The 22729-nt window shown below is 35.5% G+C and overlaps 1 protein-coding gene across 1 annotated transcript; it reads right to left on the bottom strand.

Annotated features, from left to right (window-relative positions):
- Nucleotides 1–1722: 1722 nt before the first annotated feature.
- Nucleotides 1723–22057, bottom strand: cdk2 (cyclin dependent kinase 2). Its single transcript, XM_061875472.1, has 7 exons — nt 21441–22057; nt 18482–18559; nt 18292–18412; nt 11749–11919; nt 11582–11683; nt 5127–5330; nt 1723–2301 (listed from the first exon to the last, which is right to left on the bottom strand). Exons 1-7 carry the CDS (start codon nt 21554–21556, stop codon nt 2197–2199), a joined length of 897 nt encoding a protein of 298 aa, XP_061731456.1. The 5' UTR covers nt 21557–22057; the 3' UTR covers nt 1723–2196.
- Nucleotides 22058–22729: the final 672 nt, after the last annotated feature.

The following is a 22729-nucleotide window of genomic DNA, read 5'->3' as shown; positions in this document are numbered from 1 at the left end:
CTATGCTAATTCTTGGCTACTTTTGCTGAATATATACAATTGTTCTTATACATAAACCAGTATTTCTCAATCTAGTGGTACACCAAATAACCATTTAAATACATATTCAAAGAATGTTACTGTTCAAACTGTGCCCATGAATACCAAATATACTCATTAAAAACATCGGCCTTGTTTTTAATGAATACTTAGGCCGACTATGCTAACTCTTAGCTACTTTTGCTAAATATATACAATTTTTCTTATACACAAGCCAGTAATTCTCAATCTAGTGGTACACCAACGAACCACTTAAATACTCAAACACAGTGTTACTGTTCAAACTGTGCCCTAAAATATTAATTACACTCGTTAATTAAAACCTCTGCCTTGTTTTTATTGAATACCATGCTAATTCTTAGCTACTTTTACTGAATATATACCATTGTTCTTGTACATAAGCCAGTCATTCCCAATCTAGTGGTACACCCAAAAAAAACACTTAAATAAATATTCAAACACAGTGTTACTGTTCAAACTGTGCACAAAAATATGAAATACACTCAATTAAAACCTGTGCCTTGTTTTTCATGAATACTTAGGCCGACAATGTTAATTCTTAGCTACTTTTGTTGAATATATACCGTTTTTCTTACACATAAACCAGTCATTCTCAATCTAGTGGTACACCAAAGAACCACTTAAATAAATATTTAAACAGTGTTACTGTTCAAACTGTGCCCAAAAATACCAAATAAACTTGTTAAATAAAACCTATGCCTTGTTTTTAATGAATACTTAGGCCAACGATACTAATTCATAGCTACTTTTGCTGAATATATATAATGTTATACATAAGCCAATCTAGTGGTACACCAAAGAACCACTTCAATAAATATTCAAACACAGTGTTACTGTTCAAACTGCGCCCAAAAATATTAAATATACTCGTTAAATAAAACCTCTGCCTTGATTTTAAGGAATAATATGCTAATTCTTAGCTACTTTTGCTCAATATATACCATTTTTCTTATACATAAGCCAGTCATTTTTAATCTAGTGGCACACCAAAGAAACACTTAATATTTAAACACAGTGTTACTGTTCAGTGTCTAAAAGTACCAAATGTACTCATTAAAAAAAACTCTGCCTTGTTTTTAATGAATACTATGCTAATTCTTAGCTACTTTTACTGAATATATACCATTGTTCTTGTACATAAGCCAGTCATTCCCAATCTAGTGGTACATCAAAAAAAAAAAACTTAAATAAATACTTAAAACAGTGTTACCGTTCAAACTGTGCCCTAAAATATTAAATATACTTGTTAAATACACTCTGCCCTTGTTTTTAATGAACACTTATACTTATGTTGGTACTTTTGAGAGCTGAGTGTTTTCTGAGGTGGTACTAGGTGAAAAGGTTTAAGAACCTCTGACATAAGCAAATAAATGAGTGATTTATTTGGTGCCATCTAGTGGTGCAAGTGGGAAATACACCCTCAAAGATAACTACTAAAAAAAATCCTATTATTGTCCTACTAAAAATGTTGTGAACTTTTTTAAACACTCTTGAAATGTTAGTAATAAGTAGGCTATTACTTTAAAAGGTTATATGGGCATTTGAAAAATTATTTTTATGGATTTACTTGCTAGTTTCAGAGGTGCAAGTATGAATTTTAACATCCCAAAACACAAAACATTTCCAAATAAATAACGGCCGACTCGTCCGTAGTCAAAACGGTGAACTTATATGAACAAGTTTATTTTTTGTAAAGAAGCAGTAGCCATATAAAAAACGACTCATAAAGGGGAGAATAAAATCTAGAGTGAGGGGGGATGCACACGAGAAAAGTGTAAAATCTGAATACAAGGCAAACATCACCAACGTATGTACAAATATGAGAAATAAAAGATGTTTTTTTTTTCAGTTTTGCAGAGTTCTTTCAGCGGCAAACTGGGACCAATAAAAAAGTGGGTATTTGCACTATCCCGAAAACGAACGCTATGATTCCGATCTAAATTTGGAGGCCTAAAGCCAACATTCCTTTTCTATAAAAAAAGGGTCTGGGCAGAATACTGGAAAGAACCGCAAATTATTATGACTCCAAAAGCAGATGAACATTGAACAGTTTGTTCATACCAAATAACCTTCAAAACGGATAGCAAACCACTTGTTGCTTATTGCCATGACAACAACCTACTTTTCCCCCACAATTCAGATTCTCAGATGAGGGAGAGGCATGGTGACGTCGCGGAAAAATCGATGGACCAGCGCGTTTTTGGCAGATAACCTTTTGTTTGGGTCGTAATGCAGCATTTCCTGCGGGGGAGGAAAACAAACAATAAACATCAGGATGTAGATGAGGCCTGCAACGTGACAACATTAATCAGAAGTTGGTATTAATCCTCAAAAGCAGGGGCGCCCATTACGTCCTGATGTAAAAAAAATACACCAATTTATTAGCGATCGTCAATCTTCACCAAGACGACACTTTCATCACTTGATTGACATTCAGGGTGAGATGATGCTCAGTATTAAGAAAAATTGACCGACAGGAAGGCGAGAAACACTTTTTATTAAACCGTACCCGCCGTCAAAGTTCTAAAAGACCGACTGCACAGTTCCTGTCTTCACATTAAAAGTGCAGCTTCGTCCTGCCTGCGCTGTCAAAATAAGAGTCTCAAAAGGCTGGCGTGCACAAGCTAGCAAGCTACGGAGTTCGGCGTCAATGTGGGGAGGTGTATGTATTTCTTATATACATATATATACATACATACATACATATATATATATATAAATATATATATATACATATATATATACATACATACATACATATATATATATATATAAATATATATATACATACATACATATATACATACATATATATATACATACATATATATATACATACATGCATATATATGTATATATACATACATACATATATAAATATATATACATACAAACATATATACATACATACATACATACATGCATATATGTATTTCTTATATACATATATATACACACATATACATACATATATAAATAAACATACACATAAATACATACACATGTATGTGTATGTATTTATGTGTATCATCCATCCATCCATCTTCTTCCACTTATCTCTCAAAATTCTAAAAGACCGACTGCACAGTTCCTGTCTTCACATTAAAAGCGCAGCTTCATCCTGCCTGCGCTGTCAAAATAAGAGTCTCAAAAGGCTGGCGTGCACAAGCTAGCAAGCTACGGAGTTCGGCGTCAATGTGGGGGTTGGGGGGGGTCTTGTATATATTTTCAAGTATTTCATACATACATACAAACATATATATATATATATATATATATATATATATATATATTTATATTAGGGATGCACCAATTAATCGGTAACCGAATATATTCGGCCGAATATGGCAAAAAAAGCCACATTCGGCCTTCGGTGGAATGAGTTAAAAACAAGGCCGAATAGTGGCGTGTGACGCAATTTTTTGAGGCGGTGACGCAATCAACCAACGTGCAGTGATGTTGGGATATGTTGTGTACCTGTATAAGTGTATGAGGTTACATGCACACACTTATTGAGATTTAGTGGGGCCTCTGTTTACATTATTAGCCTGTTGTGTAGGCTACCTGTATAAGTGTATGAGGTTACAAGTACACACTTATTGAGATTTAGTGGGGCCTCTGTTTACATTATTAGCCTGTTGTGTAGGCTACCTGTATAAGTGTATGAGGTTACAAGCACACACTTATTGAGATTTACGTGAGCCTTCTGTTTACATTATTAGCATGTTGTGTAGGCTACCTGTATAAGTGTATGAGGTTACATGCACACACTTATTGAGATTTAGTGGGGCCTCTGTTTACATTATTAGCCTGTTGTGTAGGCTACCTGTATAAGTGTATGAGGTTACAAGCACACACTTATTGAGATTTACGTGAGCCTTTTGTTTACATTATTAGCATATCTACTGTGGCTAAGCAGACTTTTGCCAAAAGGACAATAATTGATTTGTTGTGGGTTTATCCACTTTAATGCACTTTATTTTGTTTTGGAATGCATGTTTTGTTTGAGGGCCTAAAATAAATGAAAAACTTTGTGCTTTTTTTGAAAAGCAAAGGCTACTGGATTATAAAAAAAATGTCAATATTCAATAAAAAAAATACTTTATTTAAAAAAATATGTCTGAATATTTATTCTAGGCTATTTATGCAATATAAATTTTTTTGGGAAAAAACTGGCGTGCACAAGCGATCCCTCAGAAAGCTGGCGTGCACAAGTTTTCCGAGACTCTTATTTTGTTAGCGCAGGCAGCATGAAGCAGGGCTTTTATTGTGAAGATAGGAAATGTGCAGTCGGCCTTTAGAGTTTTGACGGAAGGGACGGCGCGAAAGTCTGTTGAAATAAAAAGTGTTTCTCGCCTTCCTCTCTGTCATTTTTTCATAATAATGAACTGGCAGCAGCCAGCGTCATCTCACAAGACCCTCGGGTGCCGTGAATGTCAATCAAGCAAGCTACGGAATTTGCCGCCAATGTTTTTCTTGTAAAGTGTATGGAAGCTGGATGAATTAGATGCCAAAAACCAACCACTTTCATGTGGTATTGTACAGAAAGGACAACTTTTTTTCTCCTCCATTTGAAAATGTGGGCGTTATCATCATTACTGTCTGATTCCAATCAATGCAAGTCATCAGAATCAGGTAATACACCAACTTATATTCTTGTCTTTGTGAAAGAAAGACATCTATATGTGTTACACATGCTTGTATTAGCATTAAACACATTTAACTTGTTTACAAAAATGTCTATTTCATAAATAAATAAGTATAAATGATATATATAAATGAGGTAGATCCCCTCGAGTTGGTCAATTGAAAAGTAGCTCGCCTGCAGAAAAAGTGTGGGCACCCCTGGTTTAATGCATCACAACAAAATTAGGCATAATAATGTGTTAATTCCACGACTGTATATATCAGTATCGGTTGATATTGGAATCTGTAATTAAGAGTTGGACAATATCGGCAAAAAAAAAACCTTATTGGACATCTCTAATTTCCACAGTTGAATCAAATACTAGACTCATACTCCTGGTCAGAGGGAAAGAGTTACAAGAAAATGAAAATGTTCTCACTTCCAGCAGCTCTCTTCCATCCTCATCTAGGAGAGGAACCACTTTAGAAAGTTCCTGGCGGGCCCACTTTGGGAAGGAGGGTTTGTAGTCCGGCATGGACGTGACTCCCGGCCAGGTGGCCTCATCGGGGGTTCCCAGAGTGCGGAAGATTCGGAAGAGCTGGTCGATCTCGGAGTCGCCGGGGAACAGCGCCCTCCTGGTGATCTGAAGAAGAAGGCATTTTCTTACTGGCCCAGAGTGGGGAAATTACAATGTGGGTATTCAGTATCTTTCTCAAACAGACGGGGGGTGGGGGGTTGGAAGACATCCACTTAAATGCTTAGCCCAGCAGGCTTACTTTAACCAGGCAACGGAAAAACTAAGTCAGGGTCAACTCAGATTCATTTAAAGCTGGCAAATGGAGCGGTCGGAAAATATGAACAAGACGGAAAGAGCAAAATCCCGTATACTAAACAAACTGAAATGACGTCCTTGTGGGGATGATGACGCACGCGTGATGGAAGATGTCATTCAAAGACGGTTTTCCTACACGAGCATCAATGATTGGACAGTCCTTCCTCCATGCATGTGATTTGACCTTATTAAAAAACACTGAAAATGAGCCCCCGCCCCCTGAAGATCCTGGTTTTTCAGCAATTGAACTGAGAAACTTGAAATGAGCAAAAAAAGCACCATTTAAAGATATGTTTAAAAGGATTGAAAAATGAGCAACACAGTTGACATGAATACATAGCCCATTCATCCAAATGAATCACTGTCTGTTTCACTCACTGTTAATTAGTCACTACAGTAATTACAACTTCATCCACAGGAACCACATGGGTTAGCCTACCCTATATAGTATTTACAACCTTACTCGTGTTCACTTTACATCCACAGATGGATCATCTAGTTATTGACATTATTTTTACATTACTATGTCTGTTTGTTATTTAGTCACTATGTTATTTAGTCACAACATTAATTATGTTTACATCCACAGGAACCACATGGGTTAGCCTACTCTATACAGTGTTTACAACCTTACTCATGTTCACTTTACATCCACGGATGGTTCATCTAGTTATTGACATTATTTTTACATTACTATGTCTGTTTCAGTCACTATGTTATTTAGTCACTACATTAATTATGTTTACATCCACAGGAACCACATGGGTTAGCCTACCCTATATAGTATTTACAACCTTACTAGTGTTTACGTCACATCCACAGATGGTTCATCTAGTTATTGACATTATTTACACATTACTATGTCTGTTTCAGTCACTATGTTATTTAGTCACTACATTAATTATGTTTACATCCACAGGAACCACATGGGTTAGCCTACTCTATACAGTGTTTACAACCTTACTCGTGTTCACTTTACATTCACAGATGGTTCATCTAGTTATTGACATTATTTACATATTACTATGTCTGTGTCAGTCACTATGTTATTTAGTCACAACATTAATTATGTTTACATCCACAGGAACCACATGGGTTAGCCTACTCTATACAATGTTTACAACCTTACTCATGTTCACTTTACATCCACGGATGGTTCATCTAGTTAATGAAATTATTTACACATTACTATGTCTGTTTCAGTCACTATGTTATTTAGTCACTACATTAATTATGTTTACATCCACAGGAACCACATGGGTTAGCCTACTCTATACAGTATTTACAACCTTACTCGTGTTCACTTTACATCCACGGATGGTTCATCTAGTTATTGACATTATTTACACATTACTATGTCTGTTTGTTATTTAGTCACTACAGTAATTGTGGTCACATCCACAGGAACCACATGGGTTAGCCTACTCTATACAGTGTTTACAACCTTACTCATGTTCACTTTACATCCACGGATGGTTCATCTAGTTATTGACATTATTTTTACATTACTATGTCTGTGTCAGTCACTATGTTATTTAGTCACAACATTAATTATGTTTACATCCACAGGAACCACATGGGTTAGCCTACTCTATACAGTGTTTACAACCTTACTCGTGTTCACTTTACATCCACAGATGGTTCATCTAGTTATTGACATTATTTACACATTACTATGTCTGTTTCAGTCACTATGTTATTTAGTCACTACATTAATTATGTTTACATCCACAGGAACCACATGGGTTAGCCTACTCTATACAGTGTTTACAACCTTACTCGTGTTCACTTTACATCCACGGATGGTTCATCTAGTTATTGACATTATTTACACATTACTATGTCTGTTTGTTATTTAGTCACTACAGTAATTGTGGTCACATCCACAGGAACCACATGGGTTAGCCTACTCTATACAGTATTTACAACCTTACTAGTGTTCACTTTACATCCACAAATGGTTCATTTAGTTATTGACATTATTTACACATTACTATGTCTGTTTGTTATTTAGTCACTACAGTAATTGTGTTCACATTCACAGGAACCACATGGGTTGGCCTACTCTATACAGTATTTACAACCTCACTAGTGTTTACTTCACAGCCACAGATGGTTCATCTAGTTATTGACATTATTTACACTTTACTATGTCTGTTTCAGTCACTGTTATTTAGTCACTACAGTAATTACAACTTGTGTTCACATCCACAGGAACCACATGGGTTAGCCTTCTCTATACAGTATTTACAACCTTACTAGTGTTCACTTCACAGCCACAGATGGTTCATCTAGTTATTGACATTATTTACATATTACTTTGCTTCATTCACACATTAATTTGAAAATGATTCAACTATTCAATGTCAACTTATAAAGAGAAGAAAAAATGAACAAATGAAAAGTTTCAAACACACCATGAACTTACACTTTGTCCCAGTGGTTTTACAAAGCCATTAAACTGTAAGCACTTCCTGTTTTGAAAGCCCTTGTTAAATTCTCATGTTAGAAAGCAAGTGTTTCCTCAAACTGCCACAACACATTAATTTATCATCATTCAAATACAACAATTATAATATAAACAAAACTATCCTAATGACACAACCAAGGTGGGTTTCTGTACCGCGGATGTCGTTGTGGCTTGTGCAGCCCTTTGAGACACTTGTGATTTGAGGCTACATAAATAAACATTGATTGATTGATTGAACATCACTACAAACAACCAATCCAAAGTATGAAATAAAAAGGAACTGACAACAAATGAAGGAACACACATTTTTACAATTGAGTTCAGGGTGCGCATCATGCATTCCACCAATTAAAAGCACTGCACGGAACTAACTAAAAAGATGATGGTCAATCTGACTTAAGTCTTTGCATCTTACGCTTTGTTATTTTATCTTTTGAGTGGATAATTTACAATAAAATAAGGTATCTGCCACCAGCCACAACAGGAGCAGCTGATTGCTTGCACCTGTGTTGATTGGTGTAGCGGCAGCCAATTCAAAGGAACTTGAAGTTAAAGTCTGTTGAAAACTGTCTTGTGTGACGTGGGTAACACTTGAATTGCTGTTGCGACATCCAGTGGACACATTTAGAACAGCACTTTCTTTGTTTAAAAAATGCAACTCATTTTTATATTTAACAAACTGATCTTGCAGGGTGCAGGCCAGATTAGACCACGTGTAATGTCTATAGGACTGTTATCATGCATATTTGTATGTGCTATCGTAATGTAGTGTAGCTAATGTGCCAAAACGTATGTGTTAGTATTATTAATTTATAATGGCATTTTTTATTGTTTCAGTTTTACAAATTCCTCAGTAAATCCACCAAAACGTCACTGTGGAGTTATTGAGTCAGTTTAGCTGATTGGAGAGCTAGCTTGAGCCGTTAATGGATGCATGTGGATGACTTCCGTTTTGTATGATCGGCCGTTTTACTGTCGTGTTACAGACACCGTTTGGAAACAATTCAGGCATGTACATAAACATTCACAAAATGGTTCTGTGTGAAAACCTAATTTCACAACTCATAAATGGAAAAATATTTGTTTTCTTTTAAAATTTAGTTGGTGCGGCTCATATAACAGTGTGTTCCATAGTCCAGAAAATAGGGGATATTAAATATTTTTGGCAACTGTAACATTACAGTGAACTGCGTTCGAATGTAGGACAATAAATTGCTGTATTTTAATCAAGTGATTCTCTGACGTACAATTTTAATGTTGTCATTATGGTGGTACTTGATGAATACTTAGGTCTACTACACTACTGTACTTTAATGTTGTCATTATGGTGGTACTTGATGAATACTTAGGTCTACTACACTACTGTACTTTAATGTTGTCATTATGGTGGTACTTGATGAATACTTAGGTCTACTACACTACTGTACTTTAATGTTATTATGTTGGTACTTGATGAATACTTAGGTTTACTACACTACTGTACTTTAATGTTGTGATTATGGTAGTAATTGATGAATACTTAGGTTTACTACACTACTGTACTTTAATGTTGTGATTATGGTAGTACTTGATGAATACTTAGGTCTACTACACTACTGTACTTAAATGTTATTATGTTGGTACTTGATGAATACTTAGGTCTACTACACTACTGTAATGTTGTCATTATGGTGGTACTTGATGGATACTTAGGTCTACTACACTACTGTACTTTAATGTTATTATGTTGGTACTTGATGAATACTTAGGTTTACTACACTACTGTACTTTAATGTTGTGATTATGGTAGTAATTGATGAATACTTAGGTTTACTACACTACTGTACTTTAATGTTGTGATTATGGTAGTACTTGATGAATACTTAGGTCTACTACACTACTGTACTTAAATGTTATTATGTTGGTACTTGATGAATACTTAGGTCTACTACACTACTGTAATGTTGTCATTATGGTGGTACTTGATGGATACTTAGGTCTACTACACTACTGTACTTTAATGTCGTCATTATGGTGGTACTTGATGAATACTTAGGTCTACTACACTACTGTACGTAAATGTTGTTATTATGTTGGTACTTGATGAATACTTAGGTCTACTACACTACTGTACTTTAATGTTGTGATTATGGTGGTACTTGATGAATACTTAGGTCAACTACACTACTGTACTTAAATGTTATTATGTTGTTACTTGATGAATATTTAGGTCTAATACACTACTGTACTTTAATGTTATTATGTTGGTACTTGATGAATACTTAGGTCTACTACACTACTGTACTTAAATGTTATTATGTTGGTACTTGATGAATACTTAAGTCTACTACACTACTGTACTTTAATGTTGTTATTATGGTAGTACCTGATGAATACTTAGGTCTACTACACTACTGTACTTTAATGTTGTGATTATGGTAGTACTTGATGAATATTTAGGTCAACTGCACTACTGTACTTAAATGTTAATATGTTGGTACTTGATGAATACTTAGGTGTACTACACTACTGTACTTTAATGTTGTTATTTTGTTGGTACTTGATGAATACTTAGGTCTACTACACTACTGTACTTTAATGTTGTTATTTTGTTGGTACTTGATGAATACTTAGGTCTACTACACTACTGTACTTAAATGTTATTATGTTGGTACTTGATGAATACTTAGGTCTTCTACACTACTGTACTTTAATGTTGTCATTATGGTGGTACTTGATGAATATTTAGGTCTACTACACTACTGTACTTTAATGTTGTCATTATGCTGGTACTTGATGAATACTTAAGTCTAGTACACTACTGTACTTTAATATTAGTCAATATGGTGGTACTTGATGAATACTTAGGTCTAGTACACTACTGTACTTTAATATTAGTCAATATGGTGGTACTTGATGAATACTTAAGTCTAGTACACTACTGTACTTTAATATTAGTCAATATGGTGGTACTTGATGAATACTTAAGTTTAGTACACTACTGTACTTTAATATTAGTCAATATGGTGGTACTTGATGAATACTTAAGTCTACTACACTACTGTACTTTAATAATAGTCAACATGGTGGTACTTGATGAATACTTAAGTCTACTACACTACTGTACTTTAATATTAGTCCATATGGTGGTACTTGATGAATACTTAAGTCTAGTACACTACTGTACTTTAATATTAGTCAACATGGTGGTACTTGATGAATACTTAAGTCTAGTACACTACTGTACTTTAATATTAGTCAACATGGTGGTACTTGATGAATACTTAAGTCTAGTACACTACTGTACTTTAATATTAGTCAACATGGTGGTACTTGAAGAATACTTAGGTCTACTACACTACTGTACTTTAATATTAGTCAACATGGTGGTACTTGATGAATACTTAAGTCTACTACACTACTGTACTTTAATAATAGTCAACATGGTGGTACTTGATGAATACTTAAGTCTACTACACTACTATACTTTAATAATAGTCAACATGGTGGTACTTGGAGAGTCAAGTGTGTTATCAAGTCCACGAAATGGATGGCATTCTAACTTATGATTATTATGATTATTATTATGCTCATCCCGACTGTAAACAATTACCATCTCAGCAAAGATGCATCCCAAACTCCAGATGTCGACAGCCGTGGAGTAAAACTTGCAGCCCAGCAGGATCTCGGGCGCCCTGTACCACAGCGTCACCACCTGACACACACAGGAAGACTCAGCAAAAGCGAAAAAGCAAACCCTGAGCGCCAGCGCCCACTTACCTCGTGCGTGTACGTGCGCACCGGCACACCGAACGCTCTCGCCAGGCCAAAGTCCGCCAGCTTGATCTCCCCCTGGGCGTTGATGAGGAGGTTCTGGGGCTTCAGGTCCCGGTGGAGAACCCTGTGGGAGTGGCAGAACGCCAAGCCTTGCAGCAGCTGGAAGAGATAGCTCTGCAAGACGGCAGAAAAGCGAACGTTTGGTCATCGTCGGGTCAGTAACTTCTAGTCAAGGGTGTAGAATTGGGTAGGGACGCCAGGGACACGTCCCTACCCAATATCCAGCCGCTACTGTGTAGTCACTATGGATACAAGCGCCGCCCGTAATGTTTAGTCAGTGATTATGGCACAGAAAGGGTTAAATGGCGGTCTCTGCTAGAAGTCCCGCCTCTAACCTAAACATCGCTCCCTGATTGGTTGCCGGTTTCATGCTAACTTACGTGTGATTGGCTGTCACTCCTTCTGCTTGTAAAAGTTAGCCTACATGCTAGTTGCTAGCGAGCGGACGAGAGGCAGTGCAACTCGGTGTAAGTTGTAAGTAAGTGTAAGTTGTAAGTAAGTGTAAGTTGTAAGTAAGTGTAAGTTGTAGGTAAGTGTAAGTTGTAAGTGTAAGTTGTTAGTAAGTGTAAGTTGTAAGTAAGTGTAAGTTGTAAGTAAGTGTAAGTTGTAAGTGTAAGTTGTAAGTAAGTGTAAGTTGTAAGTAAGTGTAAGTTGTAAGTAAGTGTAAGTTGTAAGTGTAAGTTGTAAGTAAGTGTAAGTTGTAAGTAAGTGTAAGTTCTAAGTGTAAGTTGTAAGTAAGTGTAAGTTGTAAGTAAGTGTAAGTTGTAGGTAAGTGTAAGTTGTAGGTAAGTGTAAGTTGTAAGTGTAAGTTGTTAGTAAGTGTAAGTTGTAAGTAAGTGTAAGTTGTAAGTAAGTGTAAGTTGTAAGTAAGTGTAAGTTGTAAGTAAGTGTAAGTTGTAAGTGTAAGTTGTAAGTAAGTGTAAGTTGTAAGTAAGTGTAAGTTGTAAGTAAGTGTAAGTTGTAAGTAAGTGTAAGTTGTAAGTGTAAGTTGTAAGTAAGTGTAAGTTGTAAGTAAGTGTAAGTTGTAAGTGTAAGTTGTAAGTAAGTGTAAGTTGTAAGTGTAAGTTGTAAGTAAGTGTAAGTTGTAAGTAAGTGTAAGTTGTAAGTGTATGTTGTAAGTAAGTGTAAGTTGTAAGTAAGTGTAAGTTGTAAGTAAGTGTAAGTTGTAAGTGTAAGTTGTAAGTAAGTGTAAGTTGTAAGTGTAAGTTGTAAGTGTAAGTTGTAAGTAAGTGTAAGTTGTAAGTAAGTGTAAGTTGTAAGTAAGTGTAAGTTGTAAGTGTAAGTTGTAAGTAAGTGTAAGTTGTAAGTGTAAGTTGTAAGTAAGTGTAAGTTGTAAGAAAGTGTAATTTGTAAGAAAGTGTAAGTTGTAAGTAAGTGTAAGTTGTAAGTAAGTGTAAGTTGTAAGTAAGTGTAAGTTGTAAGTAAGTGTAAGTTGTAAGTGTAAGTTGTAAGTAAGTGTAAGTTGTAAGTAAGTGTAAGTTGTAAGTAAGTGTAAGTTGTAAGTAAGTGTAAGTTGTAAGTGTAAGTTGTGAATAAGTGTAAGTTGTGAGTAAGTGTAAGTTGTAAGTAAGTGTAAGTTGTAAGTGCAAGTTGTAAGTGTAAGTTGTAAGTAAGTGTAAGTTGTAAGTGTAAGTTGTAAGTACGTGTAAGTTGTAAGTGTAAGTTGTAAGTGTAAGTTGTAAGTAAGTGTAAGTTGTAAGTAAGTGTAAGTTGTAAGTAAGTGTAAGTTGTAAGTAAGTGTAAGTTGTAAGTGTAAGTTGTAAGTTTAAGTTGTAAGTAAGTGTAAGTTGTAAGTGTAAGTTGTAAGTGTAAGTTGTAAGTGTAAGTTTTAAGTGTAAGTTTTAAGTGTAAGTTTTAAGTGTAAGTTGTAAGTAAGTGTAAGTTGCAAGTGTAAGTTGTAAGTAAGTGTAAGTTGTAAGTATAAGTTGTAAGTAAGTGTAAGTTGTAAGTAAGTGTAAGTTGTAAGTATAAGTTGTAAGTAAGTGTAAGTTGTAAGTATAAGTTGTAAGTAAGTGTAAGTTGTAAGTGTAAGTTGTAAGTAAGTGTAAGTTGTAAGTATAAGTTGTAAGTAAGTGTAAGTTGTAAGTATAAGTTGTAAGTAAGTGTAAGTTGTAAGTGTAAGTTGTAAGTAAGTGTAAGTTGCAAGTGTAAGTTGTAAGTAAGTGTAAGTTGTAAGTATAAGTTGTAAGTAAGTGTAAGTTGTAAGTAAGTGTAAGTTGTAAGTAAGTGTAAGTTGTAAGTAAGTGTAAGTTGTAAGTAAGTGTAAGTTGCAAGTGTAAGTTGTCAGTAAGTGTAAGTTGTAAGTAAGTGTAAGTTGGAAGTAAGTGTAAGTTGTAAGTAAGTGTAAGTTGCAAGTGTAAGTTGTCAGTAAGTGTAAGTTGTAAGTAAGTGTAAGTTGTAAGTAAGTGTAAGTTGTAAGTAAGTGTAAGTTGTAAGTAAGTGTAAGTTGTAAGTGTAAGTTGTAAGTAAGTGTAAGTTGTAAGTGTAAGTTGTAAGTAAGTGTAAGTTGTAAGAAAGTGTAATTTGTAAGAAAGTGTAAGTTGTAAGTAAGTGTAAGTTGTAAGTAAGTGTAAGTTGTAAGTAAGTGTAAGTTGTAAGTAAGTGTAAGTTGTAAGTAAGTGTAAGTTGTAAGTGTAAGTTGTAAGTAAGTGTAAGTTGTAAGTAAGTGTAAGTTGTAAGTAAGTGTAAGTTGTAAGTAAGTGTAAGTTGTAAGTAAGTGTAAGTTGTAAGTGTAAGTTGTGAATAAGTGTAAGTTGTGAGTAAGTGTAAGTTGTAAGTAAGTGTAAGTTGTAAGTGCAAGTTGTAAGTGTAAGTTGTAAGTAAGTGTAAGTTGTAAGTGTAAGTTGTAAGTACGTGTAAGTTGTAAGTGTAAGTTGTAAGTGTAAGTTGTAAGTAAGTGTAAGTTGTAAGTAAGTGTAAGTTGTAAGTAAGTGTAAGTTGTAAGTAAGTGTAAGTTGTAAGTGTAAGTTGTAAGTGTAAGTTGTAAGTAAGTGTAAGTTGTAAGTGTAAGTTGTAAGTGTAAGTTGTAAGTGTAAGTTGTAAGTGTAAGTTTTAAGTGTAAGTTTTAAGTGTAAGTTTTAAGTGTAAGTTGTAAGTGTAAGTTGTAAGTGTAAGTTGTAAGTAAGTGTAAGTTGCAAGTGTAAGTTGTAAGTAAGTGTAAGTTGTAAGTATAAGTTGTAAGTAAGTGTAAGTTGTAAGTAAGTGTAAGTTGTAAGTAAGTGTAAGTTGTAAGTAAGTGTAAGTTGTAAGTAAGTGTAAGTTGTAAGTAAGTGTAAGTTGCAAGTGTAAGTTGTCAGTAAGTGTAAGTTGTAAGTAAGTGTAAGTTAGAAGTAAGTGTAAGTTGTAAGTAAGTGTAAGTTGCAAGTGTAAGTTGTCAGTAAGTGTAAGTTGTAAGTAAGTGTAAGTTGTAAGTAAGTGTAAGTTGTAAGTGTAAGTTGTAAGTAAGTGTAAGTTGTAAGTATAAGTTGTAAGTAAGTGTAAGTTGTAAGTAAGTGTAAGTTGTAAGTAAGTGTAAGTTGTAAGTGTAAGTTGCAAGTGTAAGTTGTCAGTAAGTGTAAGTTGTAAGTAAGTGTAAGTTGTAAGTAAGTGTAAGTTGTAAGTAAGTGTAAGTTGTAAGTAAGTGTAAGTTGTAAGTAAGTGTAAGTTGTAAGTAAGTGTAAGTTGTAAGTAAGTGTAAGTTGTAAGTGTAAGTTGTAAGTAAGTGTAAGTTGTCAGTAAGTGTAAGTTGTAAGTAAGTGTAAGTTGTCAGTAAGTGTAAGTTGTAAGTAAGTGTAAGTTGTAAGTGTAAGTTGTAAGTAAGTGTAAGTTGTAAGTATGTGTAAGTTGTAAGTAAGTGTAAGTTGTAAGTAAGTGTAAGTTGTAAGTATGTGTAAGTTGTAAGTAAGTGTAAGTTGTAAGTAAGTGTAAGTTGTAAGTGTAAGTTGTAAGTAAGTGTAAGTTGTAAGTGTAAGTTGTAATTAAGTGTAAGTTGTAAGTAAGTGTAAGTTGTAAGTAAGTGTAAGTTGTAAGTGTAAGTTGTAAGTAAGTGTAAGTTGCAAGTGTAAGTTGCAAGTGTAAGTTGTAATTAAGTGTAAGTTGTAAATAAGTGTAAGTTGTAAATAAGTGTAAGTTGTAAATAAGTGTAAGTTGTAAATAAGTGTAAGTTGTAAATAAGTGTAAGTTGTCAGTAAGTGTAAGTTGTAAGTAAGTGTAAGTTGTAAGTAAGTGTAAGTTGTCAGTAAGTGTAAGTTGTAGGTGTATGTTGTAAGTAAGTGTAAGTTGTAAGTAAGTGTAAGTTGTAAGTAAGTGTAAGTTGTAGGTGTATGTTGTAAGTAAGTGTAAGTTGTAAGTGTAAGTTGTAAGTGTATGTTGTCAGTAAGTGTAAGTTGTAAGTAAGTGTAAGTTGTAAGTGTATGTTGTAAGTGTAAGTTGTAAGTAAGTGTAAGTTGTAAGTAAGTGTAAGTTGTAAGTAAGTGTAAGTTGTAAGTGTAAGTTGTAAGTAAGTGTAAGTTGTAAGTAAGTGTAAGTTGTAAGTAAGTGTAAGTTGTAAGTGTAAGTTGTCAACATGTTCGGCATTTGTTGTTCCTGGCACACGGTGGCTAGATGGATTTTAATATCAGTGGTGTGATTTACATTGTGTTTGTGTCTGTTTGCGTGCGTGTGTGCTGTAGGTCTGGAAGGATGTCAATGAAAAGAAAACTGGATATAAGAGACTTCTTTAGGAGTCAAACTGTAAGTTACTTCAAGGGTGTACAGAGGCTCAACATATTCACAGTACAAAAGCAGCAATAGAAAGAAGTAGATGAAGGGAAAAATTGTGAGTGATTTAAACTAGGGGTGGGCAAATTAATGCATTAATTACGAGTTAACTCATCAATCTATTAACGCCGACAATTATTTTATCGCACATTTGCGTATGTTGTTTACATGCTTTTATTTTGTTAACACCGGTTAATTATGGATGTGGATAGATCGGGCCGTTTTGGACTGAATGAGGCGTGCTTGCTAGAGCGGCTAGCTAGCATAGAGATTGAACCCTTCTGATTAAAAGTATAGAACAGAGTTTTGATAAGTTCTCAGGTTTTGATTTTACGCGCCTTCAAAGAACCCCTGTGCAAAGTCTCCTAAAAAATGTCATTTTTGCCTGGTTGAGCTGTTATTTGACCCCCTTAAAATGCTTCTAAACTCACCAAACTCGACACACACATCAGGTCTGGCAAAAATTGCGATCTGATGAAAAAACCTAACCTCAAAACTCAAAATTGCGCTCTACCGCCCCCCTAGGAATACAACACGGACAAACTGCTCCTAGGAAGAAAACACAGACAAAACTGCTTGTAACTTCCGGTAAGAATGTCGGAGAGACATGAAACAAAAACCTCTATGTAGGTCTCACTTAGACCTACATTTCATAGATTGACAACCCCCAACAAAAATCAACAGGAAGTTTGCAATCCCCTCTTCTAAAACAAAAGTTTTGTAAAAACCGGTCACCTTTCTTCAAACATTATCTCCTCGGAGTGCGTTTGTTGTTTTGGCTTCAAACTCGCACAGGAGAGAGATTGAACCCTTCTGATAAAAAGTATAGAACAGAGTTTTGATAAGTTCTCAGGTTTTGATTTTACGTGCCTTCAAAGAACCCCTGTGCAAAGTCTCCTAAAAAATGTCATTTTTGCCTCTTTGAGCTGTTATTTGACCCCCTTAACATGCTTCTAAACTCACCAAACTTGACACACACATCAGGTCTGGCAAAAATTGCGATCTGATGAAAAAACCTAACCTCAAAACTCAAAATTGCGCTCTACCGCCCCCCTAGGAATACAACACGGACAAACTGCTCCTAGGAAGAAAACACAGACAAAGCTGCTTGTAACTTCCGGTAGGAATGTCAGAGAGACATGGAACAAAAAACACTATGTAGGTCTCACTTAGACCTACATTTTAATAATTAACATACTTTAGCAAAAATCAACAGGAAGTTTGATATTTTCACTTCAATACAACAACTGCATTACTCTCACAATGCATTAGATTCTCAAAATAGTGGCTCCAAGGCGTCTTCTAACGCTTATCCGGCCGTGGGTCTCGGGGGCAGCAGCCCAAGGCGGACCCGACCAACGCTGCTTGTAGCTTTAATTATAATTGAATCACTTGTTTATTTTTCATCAAGTTTTTAGTCATTTTTATATCTTTTTTTTCCAAATAGTTAGAAAGACTACTACAAATGAGCAATATTTTGCACTGTTATACAATTTAATCAATCAGAAACTGATGACATAGTGCTGTATTTTACTTCTTTATCTCTTTTTTTCACCCAAAAATGATTTACTCTGATTAGGGGGTACTTGGATTAAAAAAATGTTCACCAGGGGGTACATCACTGAAAAAAGGTTGAGAACCACGGTCCTAGACTACTAATAATGAGTATATTTCCTGAATAAAACCATAATGGTGAATCTAGTAAATTCTGGGAACCACGAGGCGAACGTGGACACGATGATGAAGTACCTTGATGAGAGGCAGAGGGATACCGGTGACTGTGGACGAGTCCATGAACTTCTTCAGATCCTGGTTAAGGAACTCAAAGACAAGGTATAACTTGTTTTCTGTGTGGATGACATCGTGTAACCTTTCAAAAATAAAAATAGAACAGATTGAGTAAAGACAGCGAAAGAAGAGGAGAATAGTGTTCACTTACTTGACAATATTAGGATGGCTGAGCTCTTTGAGGAGGGAAATCTCTCGGATAGCAGTGCTCGGAACACCCTCCGTCTCCCTGAGCAGGACACAAAATGTTGTTGAATATTGTGCCAGAACCTTGCAGAAGGTACACTTTGTTTACCATTCAGAAGCTACCATTCCATTTAAAATCCATTATTGACGCATCTTTTCCTTCCATTAAATAAATGTTCATCACTTGCAATTTGAAAAAACAGTGTATTTGTATAAAGAAAGTTAAATAATGTATTAAATTAATGGACTTTTTATTTTTACCCCAGCACCTCCAAAACCCTCAAATCTAGACTCCAAACATCCCAGAATAAGCTAGTCCGGTTACTTTTAGACCTCCACCCCAGATCACACCTCAATCCAACCCACTTCTCCAAAGTGGGCTGGATCAGGGTGGAGGACAGAGTAAAACAACTTGCACTGAGCCTGGTCTATAAAATCTGCTACACCTCCTTGATACCGAAGTACATGTCAAACTACTTCCTTAACGTAAATGACCGCCAGGGGGAGCTCCACAAACCACGTTAAACCCAGATTCCGATCTAACAAAGGTCTTAACTCATTCTCTTTCTATGCCACATCAATGTGGAATGCACTCCCAACAGGTGTAAAAGTAAGTGCATCTCTATCCTCCTTCAAAAGCGCTCTAAAACAACACCTCCAGGCAACTTCAACACTTTACTAATACCCTCCTCCATTCACATCCCATCTCCCCGGATTATAAACAACTCAAATGTACTTCTAATGTATATACTTGTTCTTATGCTATGTGAACTCTGCTGGCTGTACATATCCTACTAAATAAGACCTACACTGTTTCAATGCAATTGTTGATGACTGAAGTACTGATATCAACCAAAGCTCCTCATTGATTGTAAATAATGTAAATAAATAATTCAATGTACATACTATGATGATTAACTTGTGTGATGACTGTATTATGTTGATAGTATATATTTGTACCATGAATTGATTAACGTGGACCCCGACTTAAACAAGTTGAAAAACTTATTGGGGTGTTACCATTTAGTGGTCAATTGTACGGAATATGTACTGAACTGTGCAATCTACTAATAAAAGTATCAATCAATCAATCAATCAATCAATCAAAAAGGCCATATGGCCTAAATTCTTAGGCCTACTACGCTACTGTACTTTTTTGTTGGTTGTTATGGTGGTACTTGATGAATACTTAGGTCTACTACACTAATGTATTTTAATATTGTCATTATGGTGGTACTTGATGAATTCTTAAGTTTACTACACTATTGTATTTTAATGTTGTCATTATGGTAGAGCTTGATGAATAGTTAGGTCTACTACACTACTGTATTTTAATGTTATCATTATGGTGGTACTTGATGAATACTTAGGTCTACTACACTACTGTACTTTGATGTTTTCATTATGGTGGTACTTGATGAATACTTAGGTCTACTTCACTTTAATGTTGTCATTATGGTGGTACTTGATGAATACTTAGGTCTACTTCACTACTGTACTTTAATGTTGTCATTATGGTGGTACTTGATGAATACTTAGGTCTACTACACTACTGTATTTTAATATTGTCATTATGGTGGTACTTGATGAATTCTTAAGTTTACTACACTATTGTATTTTAATGTTGTCATTATGGTAGAGCTTGATGAATAGTTAGGTCTACTACACTACTGTATTTTAATGTTATCATTATGGTGGTACTTGATGAATACTTAGGTCTACTACACTACTGTACTTTGATGTTGTCATTATGGTGGTACTTGATGAATACTTAGGTCTACTTCACTTTAATGTTGTCATTATGGTGGTACTTGATGAATACTTAGGTCTACTTCACTACTGTACTTTAATGTTGTCATTATGGTGGTACTTGATGAATACTTAGGTCTACTACACTACTGTACTTAAATGTTGTCATTATGCTGGTACTTGATGAATACTTAGGTCTACTACACTACTGTATTTTAATGTTGGTCATTATGGTGGTACTTGATGAATACTTAGGTCTACTACACTACTGTACTTTAATGTTGTCATTATGGTGGTACTTGATGAATACTTAAGTCTACTACACTACTGTACTTTGATGTTGTCATTATGGTGGTACTTGATGAATACTTAGGTCTACTACACTACTGTACTTTGATGTTGTCATTATGGTGGTACTTGATGAATACTTAAGTCTACTACACTACTGTACTTTGATGTTGTCATTATGGTGGTACTTGATGAATACTTAGGTCTACTACACTACTATACTTTAATGTTGTCATAATGGTGGTACTTGATGAATACTTACATCTACTACACTACTGTATTTAATGTTGTCATTATGGTGGTACTTGATGAATACTTAGGTCTACTACACTACTGTACTTTAATGTTGTTATTATGGTGGTATTTGATGAATACTTCAGTCTACTACACTACAGTACTTTAATGTTGTTATTATGGTGGTATTTGATGAATACTTCAGTCTACTACACTACTGTACTTTAATGTTGTCATTATGGTGGTACTTGATGAATACTTAGGTCTACTACACTACTGTACTTAAATGTTGTCATTATGCTGGTACTTGATGAATACTTAGGTCTACTACACTACTGTACTTTGATGTTGTCATTATGATGGTACTTGATGAATACTTAGGTCTACTACACTACTGTACTTTGATGTCATTATGGTGGTACTTGATGAATACTTAGGTCTACTACACTACTGTATTTAATGTTGTCATTATGGTGGTACTTGATGAATACTTAGGTCTACTACACTACTATATTTAATGTTGTGATTATGGTGGTACTTGAAGAAAAAGTTTGAGATTCAACACCTCTATAATAGATTCAAGACACGAGTGCTTGAAGTTACGAGCCCCCCCACGGAACCAATTAACACACTTGAGAACGCAGCCCACTTACGTGTCCAGTCGGATTTTCTTCAGAGCGACTGTTTCTCCCGTGTTCTTGTTCTTGGCTTTGTACACCACTCCGTAGGTGCCCTCTCCTATCTTCTCCACCTTCTGGAAGGACTCCATCTGCGTGGGAAGCCTCGGCCGCCGCGTGGAACTTTCACGTTAGCACCGCTCTCGCCCTCCTTTGTGCCCGAGCTAACCGCGCTAGCCGGGCGGACGTTCATCCACCGAAGCGCCGCTACTTGTCCCGAGTCGGTGCCACGCAGCCGCCGGAAAGAAGGTGAGTGACGTCACAACATTCGCGGGGGTTCCAAATGTTTGGCGCGCGTGGAAGTGGGTTAAGTTGAGCCGCGGGGTGTAAACAAAGTGAGGCGGCTGGACGGGAAGAACACAACCAACGCGGCAACGTTTCCCGCGTTACCCTGGTGAGCGCGCCATTTAGACTCCGCGACATGCCGATTCCACCGGAGGGGCGGTGCTTGCTTGTCTCCACACCGATTACCCAGCAGTACTATGTTATTCGTGTGAGAGCCCAGAGCGGAAATGTACGTACAACATTGTAGTTTGTACATACAAATAATATCTTACGGGTCTACGTTGTCGGCGTGGGTAGCGGTAAGGGAAACACACGCGAGGGAAATGGTGTTTCCGGGGTGGAGAAATCAAGCGACTCCACGCCTCGTTGGTCACGTGATCGTATGACGTTTTACGTAATCGTCTCCTCAGTTCATAGCAGAGATATCGATACAAATATTTATGACAAATTTGTGCTTTACTTTAAAGATGTGATTTTTGGTTTTACACTGTATGAACAAAAAATTGAAAACGAATTCTACCTTTGCAACCTCATTATTTTATTGGCTAAGTTTTATATTCATAAATGTAAGTTTCTTAATACCCGTCCTATCTTTTGTGCCTTTAAAAAAGATCTGGAACTTTACATTAAAACACTCTCTACCTCTAACAACAAAAAAGCTGTGAAAACGATGATGCTGTGTTCCAAATTTAAGTTGTTTGATGAATCTCAATAAGCCTACAGCTTTGCATTTTGTTTATTATATATATATATATATTTTTTGTATTCTATTTTTATTATTTTGAACTTACAACGCTCTGGCGCTGTTTTGTACTGTTTTCATAATGTTTTATAATGTGTTATATTGTTGTTTGACTTACTGTTTGTAATTGTTGAAATTTATAAATAAACCTTTAAAAAAAAAAAAGAAAACAAAGAGATATCGATACATGTTGGTATCGATCGCATACCAAAGTAAACACTTTTTACTCGGGAATTTT

This window comes from Nerophis ophidion, linkage group LG16 (assembly GCF_033978795.1).
Source record: "Nerophis ophidion isolate RoL-2023_Sa linkage group LG16, RoL_Noph_v1.0, whole genome shotgun sequence".
NCBI classification, from domain to species: domain Eukaryota; kingdom Metazoa; phylum Chordata; class Actinopteri; order Syngnathiformes; family Syngnathidae; genus Nerophis; species Nerophis ophidion.
This window is presented reverse-complemented; position numbering and strand designations above follow the sequence as displayed.